The sequence below is a fragment of the Lampetra fluviatilis genome, chromosome 7, assembly GCF_964198595.1.
Source record: "Lampetra fluviatilis chromosome 7, kcLamFluv1.1, whole genome shotgun sequence".
Lineage (NCBI taxonomy): Eukaryota > Metazoa > Chordata > Hyperoartia > Petromyzontiformes > Petromyzontidae > Lampetra > Lampetra fluviatilis.
In genome coordinates this window covers 12779100-12806976 of record NC_136281.1, presented here as the reverse complement: position 1 = coordinate 12806976, position 27877 = coordinate 12779100, and the positions used below count along the sequence as shown (strand labels likewise).

Genomic DNA, 27877 nt, shown 5'->3' with positions numbered 1-27877 from the left:
AGCGCAAGAGATGTGTGTCCTCGCAAAACCTGCACTTGTTTTTGGAGTCCGTGAGCATTGGCATTAAGAGGCTGCCGCGGTGTGACGGTTATCACGCTGGACCTGAAGCCGAGAGACCTCCTGGCGTGGACATTGTGATCTCTCAGTCACGAAAACTTCAAATCTAGAATTAATCGTGGGGTCTATGATAACACGTGGGGAACATACCTTGGGCCATCTCACTCCCAGAGCACACAGGAGACACGTTCCACAGTGTCTGCTGGAAGGAGGCATCCACGTGGAGACTGCCGTTTGCGTGCGAGAGATGCTGCAGGAGATGGGACAAGCGCGTGATGAAGAGGGGCGGGTTAACAGGAGTATCTCCCCTGCGGACATCAATGACGGTCGCATCACATCATTGCCGCACACAAACGCTGCTATAGCATTTGGCCAGGCGGCACTGTGATCACAGTGCTCAACCCAATCAGATATCTACTCTACCCATTATTGCTCCAAGGGCAATAAATTCTGTACATTTTTATTGCTTTATGTACAGACGCCAATGTTTATCCTTTGGGAAGCCTGAGAATGAGGAATTTCCACTTTTGGCCCATGGCCACAACAGAGATGAATATCCCCCAATGCTCTTGTGAGCATAGGACACTTTGATTACCCGAGTCATGCCATAATTCTTTGAGAGCAATACACAAGACACACTATGCCAGATATGCCAGCCTCAACCTCGACACATGTGCGCGTAAAACAAGGTTCAATTATATAGAAAAATGTGTACAAGTCTTAGGAATATACTAAGGATGTTTAGCCTCCTTTATCTTTGAGCTGCAGCAAGAAACAATATATCACCATCACTCAGTACCAGTCAGAGGGAGGTCAATAGTGTGCTCATCCTTTGCAGGGATTGTCTTAAAGCCATTGATGAAGATGAGCACTGCCCAACACTCATGCGAATGGAGAAACATTACAGATTTTAGATTCAGCAGAAACATCAACACCTATCAACAGACGCCATACTGACACGTGATTCACCCCTCCACGCCCGCGCCATTTTTTTTTTACGCATGCGGGTTTAAATATTGTGCGTTGCCAAGAGACCATTACGTGAAACAGAATCCAGAAGGCAAACAATATCTAACTGTGATGTGCATTAATAAATAATTACGCCCAAGCGAGGGAGCAATTGAATGATTGGGCAAATGCTTGTGGGCAGAGGAAGGAGGCCAGGCGAAACGTGACGCCACTCGGCGGAGGCGTGGAAGGGGGAGACTAAATACATAAATACACCCAAGGGGGGAGGAGAGGAGGATGAGAGTAAATAAATAATTCCACCCAAGCGAGGGGCAACTGAATGATTGGGCAAATGCTTGTGGGCAGAAGGAGGAGGCCACGTAAAACGTGACGCGGAGGAGAGGAAACTCGTACCAGGTATCTCTCCGAGGAGATGCTGACCAGGATGAGGTCATCTCCAACTCTGACCTTCTCGCCCTCGGAGCGCTGCTTGGACGCAGGGTGAATGGTCCACCAGCAAGCCTCGCCTGCACAGCAACATGAGCCCCTTACTTAAGAGCTCCATCGATGATCCATTCGCGATTTTTTTACACACGCATCTCTTGTGTGTCAGTCTGAGATTATGTGAGCGTGTGTGTGTGTGTGTGCCTTTGTCTTGGTGTATTTTGCTTTATGCGCCCGAGTTACTGATTTTATGTCCAAAAATGTAACGAATAAAATTGAGAACATGGCCATCGCCAGAGCAACGTGGAACTTCCAGATGCAGCTCAACAACGAATACTGTGACTTGGGCCAAACGGACAAGATCCACAAAGTATTGTGTGCTTGGAACAACATTCAGGTTTATTGTAACAATGAAAACCCCGTGTGCAGTTAAGGCATCGCATGTCACCACTGTTATTAGTACTTATATAAAAAAGCGGCTATGTTTTGCTTTCATTTGCATGTTTTTTTACGAAAGTGATTTACTCTTTTAATTTTACTTATATTACATTATCCTGTTCGCACTGTTGTAATTATGTTACTAATTAAGTTACTAATGCGTTTCTTCTCTATAATGCAAGCCTTATAATAATGCTTCCATATCTCCATGGGTTCGTAAGGTTAAAAAAAAACCTTCAATATTTATGCCGCGTGATTATTCTAAATAATGCGAAATGTATTGGCTATACATATACATATATACCAAAAATAAGGAGAGCCTCCAAAATCTCCCACAGATTTCCACATGCATCTGGCCATCGCTGCCCATGCAGCGATTAGAAAGAGAATTGTCACTGGCATGCCTTCTCGATACGACAGATTACAAATTCAGCGTCTCGCTGCACATCTGTAGGAACCTGAGCAAAACCACGTGAGAAGGAGATGCTTGCTACCGTGCAGGATTGTGCATTAATTACAGTGATTGTAGATACAAATGTGAACATGAGGCCTCCCTATGCTATGTCGCCTTATGCGGGTTATTTGACCATATTTCAGCACACCCATCATTGTGGTTTGACAGAGAGACTGGCTCAGGACCGGTTCAGATATGCCGAGCCATGGATGATAGTTGCGGCTGGGAAACGCACCGAGGTTTGTTGGGTTCATAGCACGGTCAACTCATCACTGTGAGCTCACTTTCCCCTTTGGCATTGAACCATCGTATGAAGAGCACAGTGAGTACACCTTAGTACAAGCAATGCAGGTATTCCAGATATGTATTTTGCATATGAATGCACCATCATGACAATAAAGAAGCTAATTATTTTATTTCAAATCATCCCATTTCATCATTCAGTTGCAACGAATCTCTTAGTTAACCTACGTGCATGAAGATCAGCCCATAATTCCTCCAGGATAGATTGTAGTACCCCTCCGTGAGAAGTCTACAGTGGATTCTTCATAGGGAATGTGAAATTTATTTATTCATGGCTGAGGCCTACTCACCGATGAACACAGATCTACACTCACTTGAGACACTTTTGAACGTGCCAACAATGACTACCGAGTCAGAAGGCAACATTAGCTGTCCTATAGAGAGATCGGCTCCTGTCATGAAAATATCAAATTTCCATCATTAGCTCAAGGCCGATGATACCAATGAGTCCCACCACATAGGTCATTTTAGCAAAGGAGGCACTTTTTGGGCTTTTGAGTCTTGTGTCTGGTGCAGTGGAAGCAGTTCAATGTGCTGTGGCATTGCACTGCAGAACAATGTAATGCACGGCAATGCCATGCACAAAGCAGTAGAGGATGGCGGTGTGGAGAAGTGTGCCGTGGTGTGGCGCCATGCAGCGCGGAGCGGTCTAGTATGGACCAGTTGACCTGTGGTATCTTCCTGAAGACCAACGTCAAAGGCCAGCTTGTCTGATGATGAGTGGGATGTCCGTAGGCAGCTCAGGTACTGAGCAGGTGCACATGAGATGAGAGAACACAACGCAAAGCAGAGGTTTCAAGACACAGGAGAAAATCATTGGAGGGCACAGCATTATTCGTCTTAACAGTTTATTACGTGAACGAACTGCGACAACAAACGAAGACCATGCGAAGACAAAGATCCCCTCTTGTCCTTGAAAGGCTGTTTGGGAGCACCTCTTAAGGCCAACGCTGCATGCATGGGTGGTGGGGCTAACACCCACACATTCCTGGCTGACTTTCCACCGTGCTGAAGTTAACACGCCACGCCAATAAACCATTGAGAAAATCTAGGGAAAGCCCAGGCAATGGTCCGATAACAGATGTGGGCATTGGCATGTACGTAATAATTTTCTGGTTACTGTAATAGGGGAACACAGCAGATTATGTTGAGGCCAACACATGTATTGCACCATTGCTTGCCCTCCCAGGCACTTGCAAACGCAGCACCTTTGGATTTAATAAAGTGAGGACAGTTCCTATTACATGTAGAAATTGCTTGTAACTTATTGAGTACAGAGGCCAAATTAAACGGCTGCAGACTTTGTCGAGGGAGGCGGCAATCGAGTCGCGACCACTCGGGCCAGAGTGAAAAATGAATTACGTGGCAGAACACGTCCTCCCATTAAGTGATTCAGTTGAAAACATTTACAATATCCAACTACACACACATATACGTACACACCTACGAATGCAATCAATATCACCATGATTCACCACTAAGAGGTGAAGACGTCACCTCAATGCCCATGCCAGACGTGACGCACACACTGTGTGCACACGAACGCAGTGTCGCACATTAATCCTGGCAACAGAGTCATACAATTTAAGCACTTGAATTACAAAGTCTGGACATCGGTCAGAAGATGTCTATAATTTATGTGAATTGGTCATAGGTTTTATTTTGCATTAAGGCAGTTGAAATGAAATTACCTCCTGTTAATAAAGCTGCCACTCAAAAGAACTTGAGATCCCGATTCTCTCTGTAATGAGCCAAACTAATTAGCATTCTGTTCTGAGAGCTGTAAGTAGTGGATGGACCTCCTAATGAGCTGCCTGGTGGTTGCTGTCGTTTATATCGGGCTGCATTCTTCTCCTTGTGTACATTATTACCGTAGTCTCCAGATTTTAAGATGCTCGTGAAAGTAAGATGCACCCTAAACTTGTGCGCGATGCCAATAAAGTTATACAAAACTGGTAACCTGAAGAAAATAATAATAATAGATCACGACTTTCGGTAAAGTCACCTACGTGAGTTTACCGAAAGAACCAAAGAGTATGGATTCCTGCAGTCACGAAAGCTTAAAATCAAGTTTGGTAACCTGAAAGCTAATGCATTGAAAACCAAAAAAATAAGCTAAGCCTCCTTCACATATTTAGTCTCTGCGCATACGAAAAAAAATGGGAGCATTTTTACACAACCCATTGACCGCAGGGCGTTCTGGCAGCAGTGGTTCAACATAAGCAACTTCTAGTCAGGTTTCAAACATTCTACATTTCATCAGTAGTAAGGCTTGCTTCGACCGATGCCGGTGAGGCCTGCCCTGCTTATGCTTGAAAATCCAGGAGAACAGAGTACGTCTTATAACTACGAGAATGCGGTGTATGCAATGCACGTGAGCAATACATCAGAGGGCCTTACGAGCCTAGGGTTAATGTGGCCCCTGCGTCAGCATTTGTAATTAGCCGACGAGGTGGGGAAGACGCCCAATTGATTTATTTAATCTTGGGGAATAACCACACCTCCCCCCCCTCAAACATAAACAATGCACAAATAGAAATTTACGACAAAAAAAATGCCTTTTGAATTGCACGTTAGTTCGCGCATACTGTACTCTTTATTGCGAATTAGCCGGCTCCACACATCACCATTAGAGATGCCATCGGACAAAACTAACCTTAAATTGAGACAAATCAAAACCTGCTCATATCACACGCAACCCGTATAGGCTCCCCCGGCAGCATGCTCCCCGAATGACAAGACGCTAGACTCTGGATGGGAACACCTGACAGTCACGTATTGAAATGAGAGAGTGTGTGACTGCACATATACTGTAACTACATAAGTGTCGATGATTTTTATAATGCAAAAAATTCCTGCTCAAAGACACGGAGCCAGATTTCCCCAACATAGGCTCAGGTTTTTGTTTAAATTTAGGTCTATGACTCCGTTAAATCGCATGCCATTTCATACTAGAAATATTTTCATTTCTGTTATATTTCACTTAGGATGTATCGTTTGTATGAATGTATTGCTTCTCTAGTGGTAAACGCACACAAACTGAAAGTAACTGATTCTTACATGCATGAACAACTGCATACCGTACATAATCTGTGTACGAATCAACAGATTTCCTTTTGTTCAACGACGGAATAATGAATCGTGATCTTCCTCTCAATTCTCAATTGAGATTATATCCAGCAGCAATCATCGCTACCCCCTCCCTACTGGCAGCTGTGACTGGGAGTGGCCTTTCTAATGTTGCAGGCGAGATTGCGATACAGGTCGATTGTCGCGTGTAAAGCGCTCTGAGTGAGATGCCCTTGATGGAAAGGGCCCTCTTTAAAAAAACAAACCATTATTGTGATTCCTTAAACAATGACGATTTGAAAAAGCACGTAGATTGCGGATGCTCGACGCAAGCTGTTCCCGCACCTCCGATTAGCGCAGTTGGCTACGTCTGGTGCGAAAGAAGTTCAACATACATGCGGCGACGCGGAAAACAGCAGCTTCCAGGATTCTGTGATTGGCGGAGCTGGTTGGAGGCACGTTCTCCCATGAAGACACGAAGTATGCAGTGTGTGGGGGGGGGGGCGGGGGACTCACCATTCCGCTGTGGGCATGCCGGAGGATGATGGCGTGACCGTAGAGCAGCGTGCGGTGGCCACCACCCAGGGCCGTCTGGACGGGCGTCGTGGCGATGCACAAACGCGGCACGCGCGGACACACGCGGGCACACGCACACAAACACACAGGATCATAATTCCACACAAGTACACAATCACGCGAGCACCCCCGTATGAGCGGGAACACATTTACGCGCAGGTACACAGAGCAGGTGCACACACACGCATACATGCACACAAACAGAGAATCACACAAAAACAGCTCATTTAGAAAGTCATCAGCAAACGAGCGCTTTGATTCAGACAAGCTTTCAGGGAATCCCACCTGCCCTTAGTTTTAAAGGAAAGAACACTCACGTCATTATCGCGATAGTTTGGTGCGGTGAAAGCCGGGACGAATAACCAGCACCATGGGAGGGTCAGTCAACATAGATTGGCGGTATTCCCATCAACATGCAATTCCAGGGTCTACATTGACCGTGGTGTCACAACACAGGCTGAAAACACTTTAAAGGTAAAAAAAAATGTTCAGCCCCTTCTGTCAATCTACCGTTAGATTTTAAGGCATTCCCAAATCGTGTCAGTCAAAGAGATGTGTTTGCCCATACGGTATCATGCTGGGCTGTGCGTGGCGGTGAAGGGAATGAAGTCCAAGACCTGTACAGATATTGTGTGCTACTCGTCTCAACCCTGGCCAGGAACCAAACTCGGGGTGCAGGGTTCATAGCACAGTGTGCCGACCACCGCACCACCGTTCCATCCCCTTTACTTGACCAATACAGGACTTTACCACAGTGGTAAATTAAAACAACACTGGCTCGTAACAGACAAACCATATTTACATGAAAAAGCCAATTTCCCGATAACAGTATAACTCAGGAAGAGCTACTGAAAAAATATAATTTGCTACTTTTTTTTTAAGTCCGAAGACCGCATTTGTTTATGAAGATGTTAGTAAAGTGTTTTAACTCTTAACTGGTTGTTTAATCAGATTCAAATAATGGCGTTAGAAGCAAAGTGCCATGTGCAATATTAATTTCCACACTTTTGGTTGTACACAACCTGAACACTGATCGATGCACTGAAATTTCACTTGGTGCAGATTGCGTAACACTGCAACACGGGACCCCCGCTCCAACATAATCATGCGTGGTGTTTACAAGGCATGCCGAGGGTAATATTGGCATGTGCAGAGTCAAATATTTCTTGAATTAGCCACAGTGAGTTAGTAGCAGGTCATGTCACCTGACCTGCTTCGACAAGTCAGGAGACCCACAATGCAACTGTAGAGTACCAACCACAGCCTTAGGACAACACAAACGCCACGTCGCATGTCACCTCTGACACGACGAGCAGTTCAACGCCTTTCACACACCGCCGTCGAAAAGTATGTTCTGTCTGTGAATTTTTGCTCGTTTGGTTTCTTGCAATGATTGTTTTCTTACCTTCATCATGAATTTCTGTTAGCGAAGCAAAACACAAAGTGAAGAGAGCGACTTAGACATCTCACATGAAACGAATTAAACAACACAAGGGTTTCATTTCGATTTAAAGCTTTTGTAACTGCAGGGATTCATCTTCTTGGTTCTTTCGGTAAAGTCACGTAGAAGGGTTGGCCTGTGCGCACTCGGGGTTGAAACGTTGTCACGCAAAACAAATGCACTCTACAAATGATGCAGCCGCTTAATGTGTAATTCAATAAGTATTATTATTAAACATACACATCTGCGTGTTGAAACAAACAAAAAATGGTTGCACGTGTGGCCGCGAACGCGCACGTTTAACGAGTTTCTAAGCGCAAGAGAAGTGCGCGTTAACAGCCTCGGCCTCGACTCATATCACAGCCCAACACTTTCTCAGCTGTGGCTTCTCCACGCAGAGCCGGCTAAGCCTTCACGAGGGGGTGGATCCTATGAGACATCTTCTTTACCAGTGGCAAAATATAGTAGTAGGTTTTTACCCTTTCAACTGGTACAAAAACTGATACCTTTATACAAGGCATCATATTTGCAATAACCACAACACAAGCAGTCAAAATGCAAACAAAAAGAAACAACTCTAATGATGATAATGATGTGCACTGCCCTTGAAGTTGATTGGTCCACACCTGAGACAGCTTTTCTTAGAGCCTAGTCTCCATTGGTGTTGGACCAGATGACGCCAAAAGGCGCACAACTCAAAGACAGCGCACTATCAGAGTATTAAAAGCTCGGGGTAAGCATTTACACTATGATACATCTTTACCAGTGGCAAAATATAGTAGGGGGTGGATCATTCGTTGCCTGCACCATACACAGCCATTGCCTATAGAAGTGTCAGTCTTTCACCACGCCGTGCCCTCGCCATGCAGCCCTTCTCATCAGGGTTGCAATCCCTTAAACTGCACACACAGGTGCTGCCTGTGACAGCATCTGTAGTCAGTCACGTGAAACTTGCAAAAAAAATAGATCTGCCTTGTTAGCAGTTTGACATACATTGAAGGCAAACCCAAGAAACAAAGACATTTTGACATATTTTTACAAATGTCAGATTTTACATTTATATAGGTTTTTCATGTATACAGCATATATAATTCCTGTTATAGTTTCCTGTTATATATGCTTCAAAATGGATCACGTTTCAGTTAAGACTGGAGCAATTCATTGCGTAGTCAGACAGGGCACCTACCACATTTCAGCTGTATGGCACATGCAACTATGAAAGGTAAAAGTCCAATTCATATCCTAACTGCAACTAACTACTCCTGTAGAGTCTATTAAATTGGACACTCGCTCTTCCACTGACAATAAGTCAAACACTGGGTTCCGTTGACGTAAATAATGTTCTAAATAGTTTTGACATAGTCATTTGTGCAGTGCAGTGCCGGCCGGCTGTACATGACCAAAGCGCTGTGGCCAAAACAACGCGTACCCTACAGACATCGAAACGCCGTACTCTGAAGAACTCATTCATCCACGAGAACAATCTGTGGATAAAAACTGTGGTGCATCCAATGTCAATATTCACCGTGGTCACATCTCTGCTGATGATCACTTTTAAGTTTATTTTGTGCAACCAGGTGATAACTCAAGCACACAGCATAGTCTAATTTGCGAGAGTGACCTGGCGAATTTGTCTACCAGTCGGCGGCAATTATTGATATGTATAATCCCAATTGAGTAATTTGAGGTTCATTTTCGAATTTGCCAGATTTGGACTCTGTCGCCGGCATGCAATGGGCGACTCTTGCAAAGAATGTCAGGGGATTATTTGACATCCACTGTGAAGCAGATGGCACATATAGCTATCGTTATTACCCTCACGCTAATAACCAGGGCAGCCACTGGATTCGAACCGTTAACCCCTGCAAGAAGCGGCGACCGTGCTATGGCGAGGCCATGTCAACTGCCCTTTAATGTCGGCATAGGCAACACATTGAAGACACTGCACATGTGCATTCACAACTTCAATACATAGAGCTACCATTGGGCATACTCTTTGGTTCTTTCGGTAAAGTCACGTAGGTGAAAATAAAAAATAAGAATAAAAATAAAGAATAAAATAGAAATAACTAAATTTAATCACGACGTTTCGGAAGCAACAAAAGCTTTCCGTCATCAGGTGGGACAACCACAGCAAAAAACTAAATTACTGTACCATTGGGCATTTAGATTTAACAATGGCGCACGTATATCTCCTACATATATCATGGGTGTCAGCTTCATCCAGTTAATATGGAGGCAGCTTTAATCAACTTTCTTGCCATGCAATATTCAATGATCCACTGGGAATGCAAGACAATTACGTATGGCTCTCGGTGGTACTGTAGCAATGAGACTTTAAAAAAAACGAGGTCCCCGTTACAAACTGAAAAATCCAATGTGTGCGTGAAGGGACCAGAAAAATATGGCATCTGATCGTTATAGTTCAATACTAAAATGTACACACCATATGTGCTCGCGTTCACTGCATATGTAACACACAGTACTTATTGGAGATGACAATGGTTGAGACAGAAAGATACATGGATATAATTAAGTCCCTAATGTATGATATAAATGTTTTGGTGATACTGCATTGGCAGTAGTGCTCAAGCACACATCACAAGAAACTCAACATGATTGTCAAGAACATTGTGGCCCTAACAGGAAAAAAATATATAATCAGTGACATTTCAGGCCATGACCCTTTTTCAATGCCATTAAACACAAATGTTTGGAGTCTTTCATACAATATATGATATACGGTGGTTATTTTAAATCAAGGCTTTAGACCTCTTTTATAATTTAGCCCTCTGATTTTATTCTGGCATATTATGATTATTTTACTATTTTATTCATATTTCATTCTTTTTATGGACTGTTATTTTTTTACGACGATTTTTAAAACATTTGTCTTTGCGAACGCTTGCTTTATTTCAACTCACGAAAAGTAGCTTTGAACCTCGTGGTATGAAAGGCGCTCGATAAATAAAGATTATTATTTACTACCCATTAATGTGGTAAGATAAATATTAAATGACATCAAAAGGGTTGTCTAGTGAAAATGTAAAGTAGCATTTGCATTTCCTACACATTACTACATTGCAGTCTCAAAACTCTGATTGCAGATCAATGTCCGTAGATAAAATGTCTAAATATAAAACCGTCTATGCACTGTCATGATCATTTATATCCCCTTATTAATCACCTGCTGGAAGAAGGCCTCCTAGTGCCATTCCCATCATGGTGGGTAGTTTGACCATACTTCACCACACTGGTGAGTGTGGATTGTAAAGAAGGCGATCCATGACTGGCTCAAATATCACTCGCCACTTGTGGTGAATCAGACTCCAGCCACCAGATATGTAGGACAGTGTGTGTTTACCATTTAGTCACCAATCCTCTTAGCGTACACGATGAACCTGAGTGAAAAACAATGGGGTCGTAAGCCAATTATCACTCTGGGGTTGGATAAAAATACGTACCACTTTGCCGGTACACCACGGAGGTTTTCCTACGGGAAGACTGACTCGCACCAGGGATGTCGCGAAGGGGGTTTCGGGCTGGGCCTTGCAACACCAAATGTCCCTTTGGCCTAACCCAAGTTCACTCTCCATAGTGGTGTATCACTATTACGGTGGCCCCCTCCACAAAACCCCGCTACTGCCCCCCCCGCACTCCTGCCTCCCGTCCCACTCCCCCATCCGAGAGCTGCTGGTGCTGGACTGAGCTCATAAACCATTTCCACCCCACTGGTTAAGGGAAGCCACAGTCGATGTGCACAGCTCAAGTCTCGTTTTCACATGGGACACGCGATTTAGAAATGCAGCATCATCAAATGAGCACAAGATACATGTCAAAGATACAAGTATGCATGTGTGTATACCAGAGGTGTGGACTCGAGTCATGTGACTTGGACTCGAGTCAGACTCGAGTCATGAATTTGATGACTTGCGACTCGACTTGGACTTGCATAACAATGACTTTGTCCCACCTATGAGATGTGGACTCGAGTCATGTGACTTGGACTCGAGTCAGACTCGAGTCATGAATTTGATGACTTGCGACTCGACTTGGACTTGCATAACAATGACTTTGTCCCACCTCTGGTGTATACGGTGGAAGCTGGATATGAAGACAGTTCTGATATAAGTAACACAGACTGCACTGGACGGGTGGAGAGAAGGCGACGGGTATCTTCCGATACAAGCACAGGACTTTGAATATATAAGTATGCATGGTACTGTTCCCAAGGGATGTGCTTATATCCATATTGTACTGTATATACATTTTAGTATGCACACAGTGTTTTTTCCCTCAAAATATGATGAATGCGTGCTATATTACTTTATATATTATTAATGTATACTGCAATGTATGTGGTGTGCATGCACATCACATTTGTTCCACAATAAATGCAGGCAGATGTAATTTGTCTTGTGCTGCACATGTTCTGGCGTTCCATATTTTAGCGTATTTCTTCTCTGAGCAATCACCTTCTTCTGACCAAGAGTGATGTCCTATATTTAGAGAGGCCATTAATCGGCCATGGGGGCTAGCTAGCAAAGCCTGAGATATTACCACAATATACAGCTACAGGGGGATAGGCTAACACTGGAACCAGTGGCAATTGCCCAACAAATACTGCCCACTGAGCCAAGGTTTCAATTATATTACTTAAATAGACAAGATAAGATAACAACCCCCTGTATATCCTTAATAGACCTTTGGGGCCTGTGGTGTTCACGAGCACCTTTGAAGGCCAGCACAGCAACCAGTACTCTTCCTTGGAATAAATATTGTCCTCAGTTCAAGAACTAACCTTTTTGGTGTACACTGCTTCAAGATGTGCACAATATTCATGCATGTTCCTGACAAATATCCGACAGAAAAAAATGCTGCTATTTTTAGCCGATTTGGATTATTTTCCATCTAAATTCAGGTCCCACATGCCCAGAAAGTGTGCAAGGCTTACTTTGTGTGTGGGCAGAAATAGATTTTCAATTGATTATCGGCGATATTTTTTTTCCTACAAAATTTGACGATTGTTATTCCAGTCAATAATATATATTTTCGGCGAAAACTAAACAATTGGGCATTCTGTTCATAACATATATGGCACTGCTATATTATCAACAAATGTATAACGTCCCACATGGTTAAATCTAAAATCTTTACAGACGGTGTACTGCATAGATTTAGTGAAATTCTAGTGGTTTAAACTGTAGCCGATTGATATGAGTTGCTAAAGAAACAAAGAGGAATATCGAAGTCTGAGGATGACTTCAATAAATATCGCACAAAAAAACCCAATTTTTCACGGGATCATTCTAAGACGAACACTTCAAATGTTGTGAGATGCCAATCACTGGCAAAGCACTGTGTAATTCACAGCGACATTAAACAATTCAAATGCGACTCAAAGATTGGACAGGGTGGAGCAACACGGCTCTTTCTGTGACCCCCCCCCCTGCTTTAGCCTGAACTCCAGCCCCCTGAGATTAAGTTTAGAGACAAAGTGGCTCCATGTGCCAGGGCTAAAATGTAGCCATTTATAGAATCGGTAAAAGTATATATATTTTTAAATATAAATTGATAAGAACGCCCAGTTCATTATGTGCCGTGTTACAGTATGCGTCCTGGACCCGTGAATGTCTACAACAGAAAGAAGCCTGGCAATTAGGGGAGAGTTGCAAAGTTCTGTGAAAACAGTAATTGTGTGGGGGGGAAAAAACAAGATTAAAAATAAAGTACGAGTGGCTGACATGCCCAACACGTTCACTTCATCATCGTGACTTTAAATTGGTAGGTTTCTTCTGCCGAATTTATTATAGACTAAAATGAAGAGCTGAGGCCTATAATGAACAGGACACTATTTTCATCCCTTCATTCCAGAAATAGCATGCTGCACTATAAAAGGCTCCCAAGTATGGGCTGCCACAACTACAAATGATTAATCTTCAATGACAATTGTTTTTTTTGTTGCAGCTACTTTTCCGACCATATGTCTGGAATGTACAATCACGTAAGGGTCGAGTAAAATGCCTCACTTTAGTTTTCGATTTAAAGCTTTCGTGACTGCGGGGATTCATCTTCTTGGTTCTTTCGGTAAAGTCACGTAGAATGGAAATAATAAAATAATAAAAATAAAACATAATAAAATAATTCTCACGACGTTTCGGCCACAACGCAAGCAGCTGTCCTCAGGTGAAGAATTAAACACCACCAAGCTTGGAGCGTATATTTAAGATGCCGCGACTCTAAGCTTAAATATACGCTCCAAGCTTGGTGGTGTTTCATTCTTCACCTGATGATGGCTGCTTGCGTTGTGGCCGAAACGTCGTGAGAATTATTTTATTATGTTTTATTTTTATTATTTTATTATTTCCATTCTACGTGACTTTACCGAAAGAACTAAGAAGATGCCTCACTTTAGTTTGCAGCTCGTTGTATATCCATTGCTGGATATAGGCCTGCTAACACTGTCAGTGACAGTACGTTTACATATATTTTTTTTTATCATACTTCACCCCACGGTCAGTGCGAATTGTTGAGGAATGAATCCAGGATCAGGTCAGATGTCACTTGCTGCTTACGTGAGCCATGGCCGGGAATCAAACTCGTACCATCAGTTTATTCTAGATTTGAAGCTTTCGTGACTGCAATGATTCATACTCTTAGGTTTTTTTCGGTAAAGTCACGTAGGTAAAAAACATTAAAAAGTAAAATAAAATAAAAATCACGACGTTTCGGAGGCAACACAAGCTTCCGTCTTCAGGTGGTACCGTCACAACCACGACAGCTGTTTTTTACCTACGTGACTTTACTGAAAAAACCTAAGAGTATCGTACCATCAGGTTCATAGCACTGGGTGCCAACCACTGCACCGCTAATTCGGCCCCCCCCACCCCTCCCCCTGACATTGCCTGAATATACAGCCTATTCACTATACAGACTGTGGAAATAATATCACCAAATATTACGTAAAAATCTAAATTTTTGGCCTTTTTCTTCACGAAAACGGACATCTGCTCATCGAATTCAATATTCATAGCTTAGATGCTGTGTACAGTGAGCAACCCTCAGTTGAACGAGGAAACAGTTTAAAGATTTGACGTTGCAAGTTAAAGCAAACAATATCTAATGTAAGTGAAACAGTAGGTGGAAATTAATGGAGCAACAAACACATCGCATTGACGTGAAACGTGACGCAGTAGAGCTTGTTAACATTGCTCATATACAGTAGAACCCCTCTTAACGACCAAAGTGTAGTATATAGTAGTGTAGTGTATAGTGTAGTGTATAGTAGTGTAGTGTATAGTAGTGTAGAGTAGAACCCCTCTTAACGACCACCACTGTTAACGAAGAATCGTTGAACGACGGGCCTCCATAGAGCCCAATGTGTAGTGTATCGTGTAGTGTATAGTGTAGTGTATAGTAGTGTAGAGTATAGTGTAGTGTATAATAGTGTAGTGTATAGTAGTGTAGAGTAGAACCCCTCTTAATGACCACCCCTGTTAACGACTCATCGCCTAACGACGGACCTCCATAGAGCCCAATATGTTCACTTGCCGATCATTCCCCCTGTTAACCACGGACTGTTGAAGGTACAGTAAATATTAAACAATGCATTGATAACCATGTACCTCTTAATATTACGTGTTTCTAATGTTGTTAGTATCTTTATGTCTTAACACCCATTGTTTAAATACTATAAAGTCGATTTTTTGGGTCAAAAAGGGTAACATTCGATGCTATCGGAACGAATTAAGCCTTGAACATGTATTTCCTATACTCGCTTAACGACCGGTTTCGCGGAACCACTTGCCCTCTATAAAATGAATCTCTTCCGCAGCCCTTCGCCAACACGCTGGGTGCCCGGGGCTGTGTGAGATGTCCAAACGTTGTTCGTTCATCTCTCTCGTGAAACGATGCCGACCGCGGACGGGTGTGAAAAACAAATTGTGGGGGCCTTTTCGATTGAAAAGAAATGGAGACGTTACAGTGATAATAACTGGAGTGAGAAAACATGTGGTCAAGACACATTTCTAATGGAACAATTTCTAACAGAACAATTTGCTTCAAAGCAATTTATCATGGATCAATAATCCAGAGCAGCAGGCTTTGAATGACAAGGTCACTCACATTCAAATTCCAGTCAGAGGCCACTCAGCCCATCATCACTCCCTCTGGGTTGGTAAATTACGCACTTTCCAGTCAGCATCACATTTTAATATGGCAAGGCTTAACGATAGACAAGGCCTGTCATAGGAATGTGGAATTTCCACTTACTGACTTACAACGTTTAACAGAGATGAACACCACCAGGCTCAAATCAGTGACTTTATTCACTTTGCAGATGTTTAAAGAGAGTAATTAAGGTCATGATATTTAATTCATTAACCAGATAAGAAGCAGGCATTGTTGTACTTGATACAATTGCCTTTGAACACGAGATATAGCTCAACGATATTGAACAACACCCACTCTTATGTTAAACTGTATCATTGGACAGCCCAGATGCATCTGATATGCAGCTAAGCCATGGATGCATAAATATAAAGATGCCGTATAAATCCATACTGTATTCTGAAATAAAGTAATCAAACTTGTGGAGCAGCAGAGCCACGTGGAGTGATCTCCCATCGTGCGACGCAGAGGTTCATGAGATGGGGGCTGAGAGAGGTCTCCCAATGAGAGGCATCTTCCCCAAGTGTCCAAATAAATGGAAACGTATGAAGTCTAAGAGCACTTACCTGCTTCTAAATCAAGTGTCCGCCCATTTCAAATTAAAACATTTATAATGTATATAGACCACAGAGAGATATACATCTATATTTATGGTGAGATGACACACATTTGTGACGATGGAGTGGGGGGGGGCAGTGGTTTAGTTATCAGGAGTGAGGCAAGATGGTCTACTCATATCATTACAGTGCATCATTGCCATCACCGCAGAAACGCACACGCTGTGGCTCAGACTGCTCTTGAGTGACTGCGTGCACATCAGTCAGCGAACGTGTGGGAGGGGGGTGTGGAAGGAGGAGGGGGGGGGCATGTGATGGTCAGGGCTTGCAAGGGTGACACAGGGGGGGGGGGGTGGTTGGGGGGCTCGTAAGAGGAAACGTGGCGGAGAAGAAGGCATCCCACCTACCCATTTCTCCATGTCAACCGGCTAGCAAAGGGGGGGGGAAGGCAAAACACAGGAGTCAGCGGTGGGTCGCTGAGCTTTGTCATCACTCACACGAGGGTTGGATTAACAAGACACGTCCGCCTGCGCCATTGACAATGACAACACAAACGCACAGGTAATGAGACTGTGAATGCAGGCGACTATAAGTTCTGGACTACCCGTACCATCGTTACACAGTGTGGGGGTTTACACTGAGTGGTTAAACAACGTTGAAAATGACATCTCATTGATGTTGATACACACAAACAGAAGCGCCGTTGTATGGGGTAAACGGTATTTACGGTGAGGTGCGTCCGTTTGACCAAACTGGTGGCACTTACCTGTCCAGCCCACTTATCAGTTGCCATGGCATGATCGCAAACACACAGAGGCCATCCTATGCAAATACTGATCTTCGATTATTAGGCTGCCTATATGTCACATGTTACAGAGAAGCAATCCATGGTACACTCGTAAACAGTACTTCTAATACCATCTCTTCCCCAATCACCGCTATTCCAAAAGCCCTAGATAAGTGATGGTAACAAAATATTGCCCAACCATGGTAAGTGTCAAGCTGTAACATCAAGTACTTGCTTAACCATTAATATATATATACATTCTTCCATATAACAAATATTTGCGATAAGTCAATGCATTTTATTGGGCCACAGAAACTATATTGCAGTAGGTAGGAGTCAAATAAGATGGAAATTAGGTACACACAAACAGCAGTGGAAACATAGGTTGAGAAATGTTAAGAAATCACCGTTCCCAGTGTCTCTGATGCGAATACACCTCATCATCACTCTATTCCTGATCCTTCTCAGCTGTCGTACAGTAATGCACCTGGCCTCCAAGATTTACTATTACAGTTATCAAACTACCAGGCCTCTGGTCTTTTCTTTGGTATCTGGCAGCACGGCAGAAGTCGCAACCGGGTACCCGATACCCGTACCCTACCCGATACCCGGCTACCCGTACCCGGCCGGGTACGGGTACGGGTACCCGTTTTTGACCCTGGTGCGGCCGGGTACGGATACGGGTAGGTCGTGAGTCACTGGTGAGTAACTGTTTGTTACTCATTTCCCAACGTCTTGTCTCTTCTCACAATTCAAGTTCCAAGAATCAACCCACCCGCGCCTGCAACATGGCTTCATCCCAGAGGTCGCAATCAAGTACCCGATACCCGTACCCTACCTGTACCCGGCCCGGTACGGGTAGGGTACGGGTACGGGTACCCATTTGCGACCCTGGTGCGGCCGGGTACGGGTACGGGTAAGGAATCAAAACCCGTTTGCGACCTCTGCGGCACGGTTCCCAGAATCCAATGCCGTCTCATGGATGTGCCCTCCATCCTGCAGACATGTCTGAACCATAGAAACCTCGTCTCACTGATGAGGTGTACGGAACTCAATAGCATATTATTGTACTTTGCTGCAATTTTGTAATTCGGATTTCCAAGTTATTTACTTTATCCTGCCACGAAATGCAAATCAACCTCTGAATGCACCTACATACAGAGAGGCCAGGTACTTGCAGTTGCTTTGTAAAAGTCCAGAGATTATTTCATCTGATCAAAATGTCCTTTTCATAATGATATCCCGTGCTGCACAGTTGGCAAGTGCATTAGACACACACTGAGTAAAATGCACAACTACACTGACAAGGTGATAGTAACGAAAGTGTAATGTGCCTGACATGACCACCAGGAGAGGCTTGCGCTTTGGCTTCACGATAAGACATTGTGCTGTTATTTCTATACATGTGAGCATGCACACGCACAACCACACTGGAGCCAACGCAGGCACTCAATCATATATAAAAAAAAAACCTGAATTGCAATCCTACACTATCTTCCTGTGCATGGTGGAAGAATTCCAAATTTACAAGCATCTTCCAGACCTTAATGCGCGCGGTGACAATTTTTTTTTATTCAGACAATTAGGCCTAAATTCTTTTCAGTGCATGACTGGTACTAAAACAACTCACTGGGATAGATGGATCGACAGACATACGTACAATCAGACTAGCAGACATACGTAAATATTTGCTGACAGAGAGAGAGCGAACCCTATCTCCTAATGTGAGCTATTTCTAAAGTTCCATAATTTTTAATGTGCCATGAATAGTTGATAACGCATACATAGGGATGTGCCAAGTACACTTATAACAGAGATGTACAGTGGACCACTGCCCGGTCTCTAAGCCACCACCCACTGTGTTTTCATCCCTGCCTTTGCTGCCGCTTATATTTCACCGACCAGAGGTCATGGTGGGCCTTGACCTTCAGAGCTTGTTAGTAACGCAACAATTTGTGGGGTCACCTTCCAGAGAGTCAGTGCACAGACACGGGGAGGTCTGCACTCCACGGGACCCTATTTTACAGGCCTGACATCCCTTTGTGGCCAAAGTACTACTGTGCTCCTTAAAAACGTCTGATGCATGTAAATGTCGATTTAAAGAAGGCTTCACATATAAACTTTGACAAACGATTGACTGGGTCACTTGAGGTTCACGTTGACATGAAGATGAGGTTCAGATGGAAGATTATTGTCTGCTTTGTACGGGACCATAATCTATTGCTGTAAATTAAACAAGATAATTGAAAAGTGACATTTGATGTTTTTTATTGACTTTGTGATCTTGATTGTAGCACTAATTTTATGTTTTTTTGCCTCATCACAATGAATGTTCATCATTAACTTCCTTTGTTTTTCTTTCTAACGTGGTGATGGTTTGATAATAACATGGCAAAACAAGTTCGTGCATCTATAAATAGAACAGTTACTCGTGAAATAAGTATATCTAAATGAAAGTATTTAATAACCTAGAAGTTCATATTATTGTTTGCAGAAACAAGTTTTTTGGCCAATTTTATTTTTAATGGCCAAATCAGCTGAACATTTGGAAGATTTACTGACATTTCCACTAACTATCCTGAGACACTGCCCATCACGTGAGTGAAGCCAAGTATCTATTTAGCAAAAGAGAATTGTATTAAATGGTTTCAACCACTGCAATGAAAATTATTACAAAGTAGCAAATATCTCCGACAGTAATTTGGCAAAATAAATCCTAGTGGTACGAATAAAATAAGAAGAATAACGGACAAGCATGAGGGGCCAAATTATAATTATAAAACAATTACTTTTACTAAATTCGCTGTTTAGTCTCATCCATACCATAAACACACTGGAGGTCAAAAACAATTATCTTTCTGCTTTTTTACCTTACACTACTACAAAAGTAATCTTGTAATATAAGTACTTTGAGGTAAGAAGGCAAATGCACAGGAGGGGTGTATGCAATTTTGGAATGGGCCAAAGCAGTTGAGAGATTAGAATCCACTTAGCGCGAGGAGAGCGAAGATGGTTAAACATAGCATTGTAATTTTAGCCACAAATTAAATCACGTGGGATAATTTTTCCAATTTAAAGAGTTTGAGCATTTTTTATGCAGATTTACAACTATGGCTTTTTCCCTGGCTTCACACCTGTTTCAATAAAACCACTTCAATGAGGGACTCTTTCAAACTGAATTCCACAGCAACGTATCGCCAACAGGCCAGCTGTAACCGTGGATGAATGGCGTTTCATTTTCAGTTTAACATTTTTCGCACACGAGTGACTAGGAAAATTGTCTGAGCTATACTCTACATGGCAAATATTCGAGTCAAGGTGATCAGCATTTGTGATCGCAGTAATCATCGCAAAACAGCACTGGTGACTTGAAAGTTGTGCTTTTATGTACTGCAGCACGCACGACACAAGGAACATCTACTTGATTTGAAAATGCATCTCAATAGTCAAGAAGGAAACCTCAAACAGGCAAAGTGATTGTAAAGTAAGTGCTAGGAAACCAATATCTAAGTCGAAAAATGGCAAACCCTCTGTATGTGACACCATCTTGAATCTCATAAAATATCAGGCCTCCTATTACTTCCTTCCACAGTTCCCAAGCAATAACAAAATCCGGGGCTTTTGTTTTGGGCCCATTGAATGCATTATTACTCTCTTGTCAAATGCAGCCAGGTGGGGATGTGACAATTCCATCCACGCAGATTGTAATTGTTGGTTAGCACACTGGACTTGCAATCCAGAGGTCACCGGTTCAATGTGACCTCCCGGTGTGGCAGTTGAAACGATGGTGCAAATGTCTTGAAGCTTCCTGCCCTCTGTCCACCGCGCAGTATAAATGGTGGCACTACAGTCAGTCGATTAGCAGGGACGTGTGTGGTGGGGCAAAGTGTGTACACTTTCACCTCTTCCAAGACATCTGGCCAGTGTGGGAGAGCAGGCCAAATACCCTCTTACAGAGGAACTCCCTAGAGCTCCCATCTCATGGAGGCTGTTCTGCCAGCAGTGGCGTGGACCAGGAATTGCAGGGCTGCACCTTTACCCTTTGTTTTAGGGCACGCTTTAATTTAGAATGAACATAATTCAAAGAAATAATTAAGTGGGTGGGGTGGCAATGAATCAGTAAATCGTCGCACTCCACTAGCTCCATTACTAAGCAACATAGTGAGGTGCAGCACATGTTAGAAGGCTTCATCGTCAACAAATTGACATCATCGATCTGCCCCTCTGTGAGGATTGCTTAATAGGTAAATACATCAATTTGGTTATATTAGCCCCCTCCCCCAACCTTGTTTCTGCGTGGTTGGAGGCTAAAGGTAATTCCTACATTTAATTAATACTGGATACATTTTCATTTGGGTAAATACACGTTATGTGAGATGCGGACGGCTTGCAGTATCTTATATCACTATTTGTCGAGTGTTTAAATTTGGAGATACACATTATCGAGGAAAAATAGGAATCAAGCATGTTTCAGTTGGCTGGGTGGCACTCTGGTTAGAATAATCGTCAAAATCAGAATCCTGGATGGACTCCGAGGTTGATAAAACGGTGGGAAGTCGACATTGGTCATCCTCTAGACAGACTGATATCCACAACAGAAATATGGAATTTCTGCCACTGGCTCACAGCCTCTTACCAGACATATCTAACATTTAAGATGGTCAATATCAAAATGAAATTTAAGAGGCGCTGCCTTGGAGAATTCCAGACAATAGTTCAAGAGATAAAAAGCAGGGATGTCCATACTATTGGCATTGAAGGCCTGATAGATTGACTAAGCTGCTAAGAGCTTCGGGCCAGAGACCTATAATAAAGAGAAAGAGAGAGAGAGAGAAAATAGATGTATTAATACTAATAAGAGAAATATAAAATAGGGATGGTGAGAGGGATGTATAAAAATACATATATAAGATAGATATGACAGATGGACTATGGGACATCTTAGAGAGATGTTCACAAACAGATATTAGAGATGATTGTTTGTACTTCACTCATGAAACCTGCACTGAAGTTCATCCCTTTCCCACCCGGGAAACCATTCCAACTCAGCCCCTCATGCATCATGTGACTGCAAAGGCTATATTCTTACGTAGATGGTTAACTTAATTTTATTTCTAAGCTGCAGAGAAGCGTTTCCAATTGTAAGTTTGAGTGATGCCAAAGCCAAGCTTAAATGAGCCCTTGGGACTCAAGTATGGACAGCCCTGACCTAAAGGAACCGAGGTTTAAATTGACAAATGGACTTTCCGGATCAACGCATCTCACCGTTTGCTATGAATTTCTCATGCTCAATTCTGGGCTTTATAATGTGCATGGGTGGCTTTTGAGATAACACCAGGGCCACCCAGTCACAATCGTCTCAAAGGACACACCATACCGTTGAGAGACTCAATTGTCCAGAGTTTTCCTTGATTGAACTAATTCTCCTGGGTCACATTGACCCAAAAGGCCGATTGGCCAACAGAAGGAATATTATTTTTTCTTTTATTCGTTAATTTAACAATACTGTCACATTTTTATTTAGTTTATTGCATTTTACCGGTACAGTCAATAAGATAAAGACTCCACAATGCGGTATTAGATGACCCCTGCTTTCTCCGTTTAGATCAATCGACTTGGAATTTTCTGCTAACAACTTTAACTGGGCATTTGGACCACAGTTTGAAATATTTTTCTCGCCACAAAAAAACTATTTTAAAGGCCTTTTATTGATTCTAACTGTAATTATATCAACCCACCTTCCCTCATCCGATAACGCACAAGCTTTTATCCAAACGAAATTATTTTTCTACGAAGTGTAAATAAGCTTCATGAGACATCAAATGCAAGATCGATTATCCATGAGCAGTTTAATATCACGGTATCAGGACCAAGTCGACAAATGAACAATGAACGGTGCTTATATGTTGGTGGCCTTGAGCCAGCTATGAAAATGGAATATTCCTATGTCGAGGGGGGGGGGGTCATCCTTTCCAAAGCTATTATTTTCTATACATATATTGTATTTTTCAATACTCTATGGTTCTTTCGGTAAAGTCACGTAGGTATAAAATAAAATCAATTAAATCACGACGTGACCCACTTCAGCAATTATTTCTTGCTGTGGTTGTCCCACCTTATGACGGACGCTTGTGTTACGCCCGAAACGTCGTGATTTAATTTATTTTCTTTTATACCTACGTGACTTTACCGAATGAACCACAGAGTATGGATCTCTGCAGTCACGAAAACTTCAAATCTAGATTGTATTTTTCAATTCAGTGATAGTTGTGAAGTTTTGGGGATTTAAATTACTTGGATTTTAAAATATGTTCTAAAACATTCACAATTTCCTTCGAGGATAAAATAGTGAAACTGTATAAAGGATGTGGATTTAACAAAGCAAGTGCCCCCAATGTCCTTAACATTGTATTCTTGTTCCAGCTTGTTATGTTTTATGTTATTGCTGGTTACAATGTTACACCTGTATTGCATCATATTAAAAATATATATCATTGAATTATTGCCTGAAATAACCTTAAAATGAATGTTTCGAGATTAATTGTGGAGTCTCATTAATAGTATCAATAATACTAACTATAATCCCTCCAGTAGTGAGCAGTACAACAAAAAGGTGTTCTCTCCTCGTGCACAGTTTTTTGCGGACAATCCAGATTATCTCCACGTACAAAAATAAATTACAAACTAAATAAATACATTTTAAAACGAATCGACCAAAAACCTTGAGCGGGACACTCCTTACAAGAAAATATCAAGATCTGGTGTGGCTTTTGTGGATAATTATTGTATTATCATTAGCGTCATCAGACGATTCTGCACATTGAATGCCCTGCACATGACAGACAGACAAGATTTGGAATACCGCAGTATCCTGTTGGATAAAACAAGAATCATTCTTTACGGGAGAGCGCGACTGTCAACAAGCTGGTCCATAATTATAGGAGGCAGACTGCCGGTTTCCTGATTGCTGCCTGATTCACCTAACAACTTCCTTCGCTTGATTGCATGAATTGATTGCATGGCACAGCCAGGTAACCTCGCATTTTCTGAGTGCTCACCGTGCTAACAAGATTTGCAAATGAAATCGCGGGAGCATGGCAGCGGGACAGAATGTCCTCATGGCAAAAATTATATCTATGGCTAATACATTACTGCTCACCTAAAGCGTTTGTTGCTGCACTTAAATTGATTCCCATAGCAGTGTTTCTTAAAAAATATAATGGGTTTAATGCGAGGGGTTTTATTCTGATTATTACTATTGTGCAGCCCAGGGTGACAGGACTGAAATGATCAACTCTATGCATATAACATGGTTTTACCCCTGGTGGCTGACCAGCATTCAGTAGAACTGATGCAGTGCTCCTAACACAGGTAACGAACCATCTGAACCGCCCATCGCTTAGTCATTTTAAAAGATATGCGAGCCCCATATAAAGTAACATTGAGGCCTGAAATTGACACCATGGGTAATGGATACATATATAGAGACACGTGTGTCCAGCTGGGTGGCATTGGTGGCAAGTCGCTAAATTGGAAAAATTGGAGAGTTGCGAGTTTAAATTGTGATTGGGAATCGACCCGGCTCCATCATCCCTCTTGGGTCAAAGAAAATTAGTACTACCTATATATTCAGAGTGATGGGGCAAAATAGGAATCAGGAATTTCAACAGCTGGCTCAGGACTACCAAAGGAAATGAGTGGCACTCCTATAACTCATGCGAGTATCAGGACAATTACTTTTCATATGGACTTTGATCAACTGAATGGATGGCTAAATCAACAATTACAATGTGTGTGTGAATGGAAACCAGGCGATTCTTAGGCTCGTATTCTTAGTCACGGCTCAGATCTGGCTTGGCTCTGGGTCAAGTGAGCCGGCTCAAAGCCACGTTTAACTTGAGCCGGCTCTGTTCACGGTCCCAGCCACGCTCAGAATTTACATGAGATGAGCACGAGCCAAGCCATGGTGGAGCCACTCATGCATTGAAAGTAACTGAGCTGTTCAAGACTGAGCCGAGCCTTGTTTGAGGCCAATCCCAAGCCGGGCCACAACTAAGAATACGGCCCGTATTGTCTTTCAACTAATTTATTATGGTGAGCAATGTGTGACTGGCCTCCACGACACGAGGCTCAATCTCATTCCAGATTCCTGCCAACAGCAGTAGTAGCTGTCTCCGTTCAGATGCGATGGTACACAAAGACCTCTGCTTACGGGAATGTGATTGCGTATAAAATGTTTCCCGTGATACACGTTTCATTTTCGATGCCTTTAATTCATCGTCTGAGCTTTCAATGAAGCCTCATCCGTTGCCAAAGAGAAGGCTTAACCTTTCTATTTGATGAACAAGCCTTTTGCTGAGGGATCTCAGCCACTGTGCAGACTCGTACGCTCGCTGTGCCTTCACCCATGTGGGATGGAGCACATGCACACCACGCCCACGCAGCTGGGCTGCTCGCAGGAGCACAGGCGCTCAAGACAAAGATCCCCCGTAATGGATAAATAGACTTTTGGGGCAAGTGGTGTGAGTGAGCACCTATGAAGGCCAGCACTGCGCACGAGGCTGTGGATGGCAGGCTCCTTACCTCGCCAGCTGTGTCATACTTCATGGCGATGTTTACACATTGCACCAGATACTCGTTTAAGGCTGAGGCCCAAGCCCTGTTCAGATAATCGTCACTGGTGTTGGCCATGAGCGTGGATTGAACTCAGGTCACCGGGTTCGTAGAGCAGCGAGCTAACTGCTACACTACCGCTCCCCATAATGTGAAGGCCATGCACACACGCACAAACACGCACGCACAAACACGCACGCACGCACACGCACGCACACGCACGCACAAACACGCACGCACAAACACGCACGCACAAACACGCACGCACAAACACGCACGCACAAACACGCACGCACAAACACGCACGCACAAACACGCACGCACAAACACCCACGCACAAACACCCACGCACGCACAAACACGCACGCACAAACACGCACGCACAAACACGCACGCACAAACACGAACGCACAAACACGCACCCTCACACACATCGGCCACTCACCCCCTCTGCCTTCTCCTCGGTGTTGGCCAACATCTCCTGCAGTGCTCGCACGGACAGCGACTGTTCCAGCACAAACTTGCAGATGGAAAGGTCAGGAGGAACATTCTGCAACAGCCAAAGAAGCCAAAAACCCATTATCAGCACCACAGTCACACAATGCACAGGGATGACATGTGTGCTGCAGCATCAAGAAACGAAATAAAAACTTTTGCGTCAAAACGATCGATTTTTTTTTTGACTCAGCATTTCTCCCTGAGCAACATTTAATCATCTTATTGAAAGCGTCGCTGGCTGAGTTAGGAGAGAGGATTGTGTTTAGATTGAAGCAAAATGTCTGAACCAACCTAATCATCAGTCAATCATAGGCACAAAAAATATCTCACAAAGCAACGTGTCTTTACCGATGGCATTCATTGAGTGGCGGGAAGCCATAACATTAAACAAAACTGGGAAAAAAACCATCTGAGGGCGCATAGACCTCCTGTTGCACCAGAACCTGCTCGACTCTCCCACGAACTCAACTGAGATCCCGGAAACCAATCTGAGATGGGGCGAGACAATTGAATGAAGCGGGGTCAACTGAGGACCACTGCCGGACACCGTGGAGTCCTGCCGATGTTCCGAACAAAAGCCACATCAAGGGCACCACCCCACTGCTCCACGTGGCTTTGTTGTGCCAAGAAAACTGTGGTGGCTCGATCAATCGCTGCAAAACATTAAAGATGACCCACAGTGTGACTGCAGCCACTCCAACGAAATAATGGACCAGATTCATCTTCTTGGTTCTTTCGGTAAAGTCACGCAGAAGGGAAGTAATACAATAATAAAAATAAAACATAATAATTGTTTTATTATGTTTCATTTTTATTATTTTTATTATTTTATTACTTCCCTGCTACGTGACTTTACCAAAAGAACCAAGAAGATGAATCCCTGCAGTCACGAAAGCTTTAAATCGAAATGAACCAGATCACGAACAACTGCATTCTATGATAATTGGTTTTTTACCCTTCTATCTGGCAACAAAACTGACACCTTTTTACAAGGAGTCATGTTTGCATAGACCGCAATACCTGCAGTCATAATACAAACAAAAGAACATAACTCTGATAATGTGCACTGTCCTTGAAGTTGATTGGTCCACACCCGAGACAGCTTTCCTTAGAGCCTAGTCTCACATGGGTTGGACCAGATGACGCCAAAAGGCGCACAACTCAAAGACAATGCACCATCAGAGTATGAGAGCTCGGGGCAAGCATCTACACTATGGGAACCTCATTTGCCAGTAAAAATATGATAATTGGTTTTTTACCCTTCTATCTGGCAACAAACATGACTCCTTGTAAAAAGGTGTCAGTTTTGTTACCAGATAGAAGGGTAAAAAACCAATTATCATATTTTTACTGGCAAATGAGGTTCCCATAGTGTAACTGCATTCTATGCCCGGGTCGCCGATGGATTGGGTAGCACATTTTGTTCCAGGAAGGTGCCACAACTTTTAAGCTAAAAAAAAAATCGTCATGCTAATGTAATGGGACCTTTTTTTGTCAGTATCAAAGTATGAGAAATAAGAATA

General features: G+C 43.0%; 1 protein-coding gene across 10 annotated transcripts in view; it reads right to left on the bottom strand.

Moving 5' to 3' along the window:
* Window positions 1–27877, bottom strand: part of LOC144933589 (ryanodine receptor 2-like) — a 318383-nt gene that overhangs the window by 252882 nt on the left and 37624 nt on the right. For all 10 annotated transcript variants that reach the window (XM_078858546.1, XM_078858550.1, XM_078858549.1 and 7 more), the window contains exons 3-9: window positions 26302–26406; window positions 16864–16884; window positions 7695–7709; window positions 6230–6304; window positions 3313–3391; window positions 1420–1532; window positions 208–307 (exon numbers count right to left, since the gene is read on the bottom strand). In XM_078858546.1, the coding sequence (XP_078714672.1) occupies window positions 208–307; window positions 1420–1532; window positions 3313–3391; window positions 6230–6304; window positions 7695–7709; window positions 16864–16884; window positions 26302–26406 (508 nt within the window). The remainder of the gene's footprint in view (window positions 1–207; window positions 308–1419; window positions 1533–3312; window positions 3392–6229; window positions 6305–7694; window positions 7710–16863; window positions 16885–26301; window positions 26407–27877) is intronic.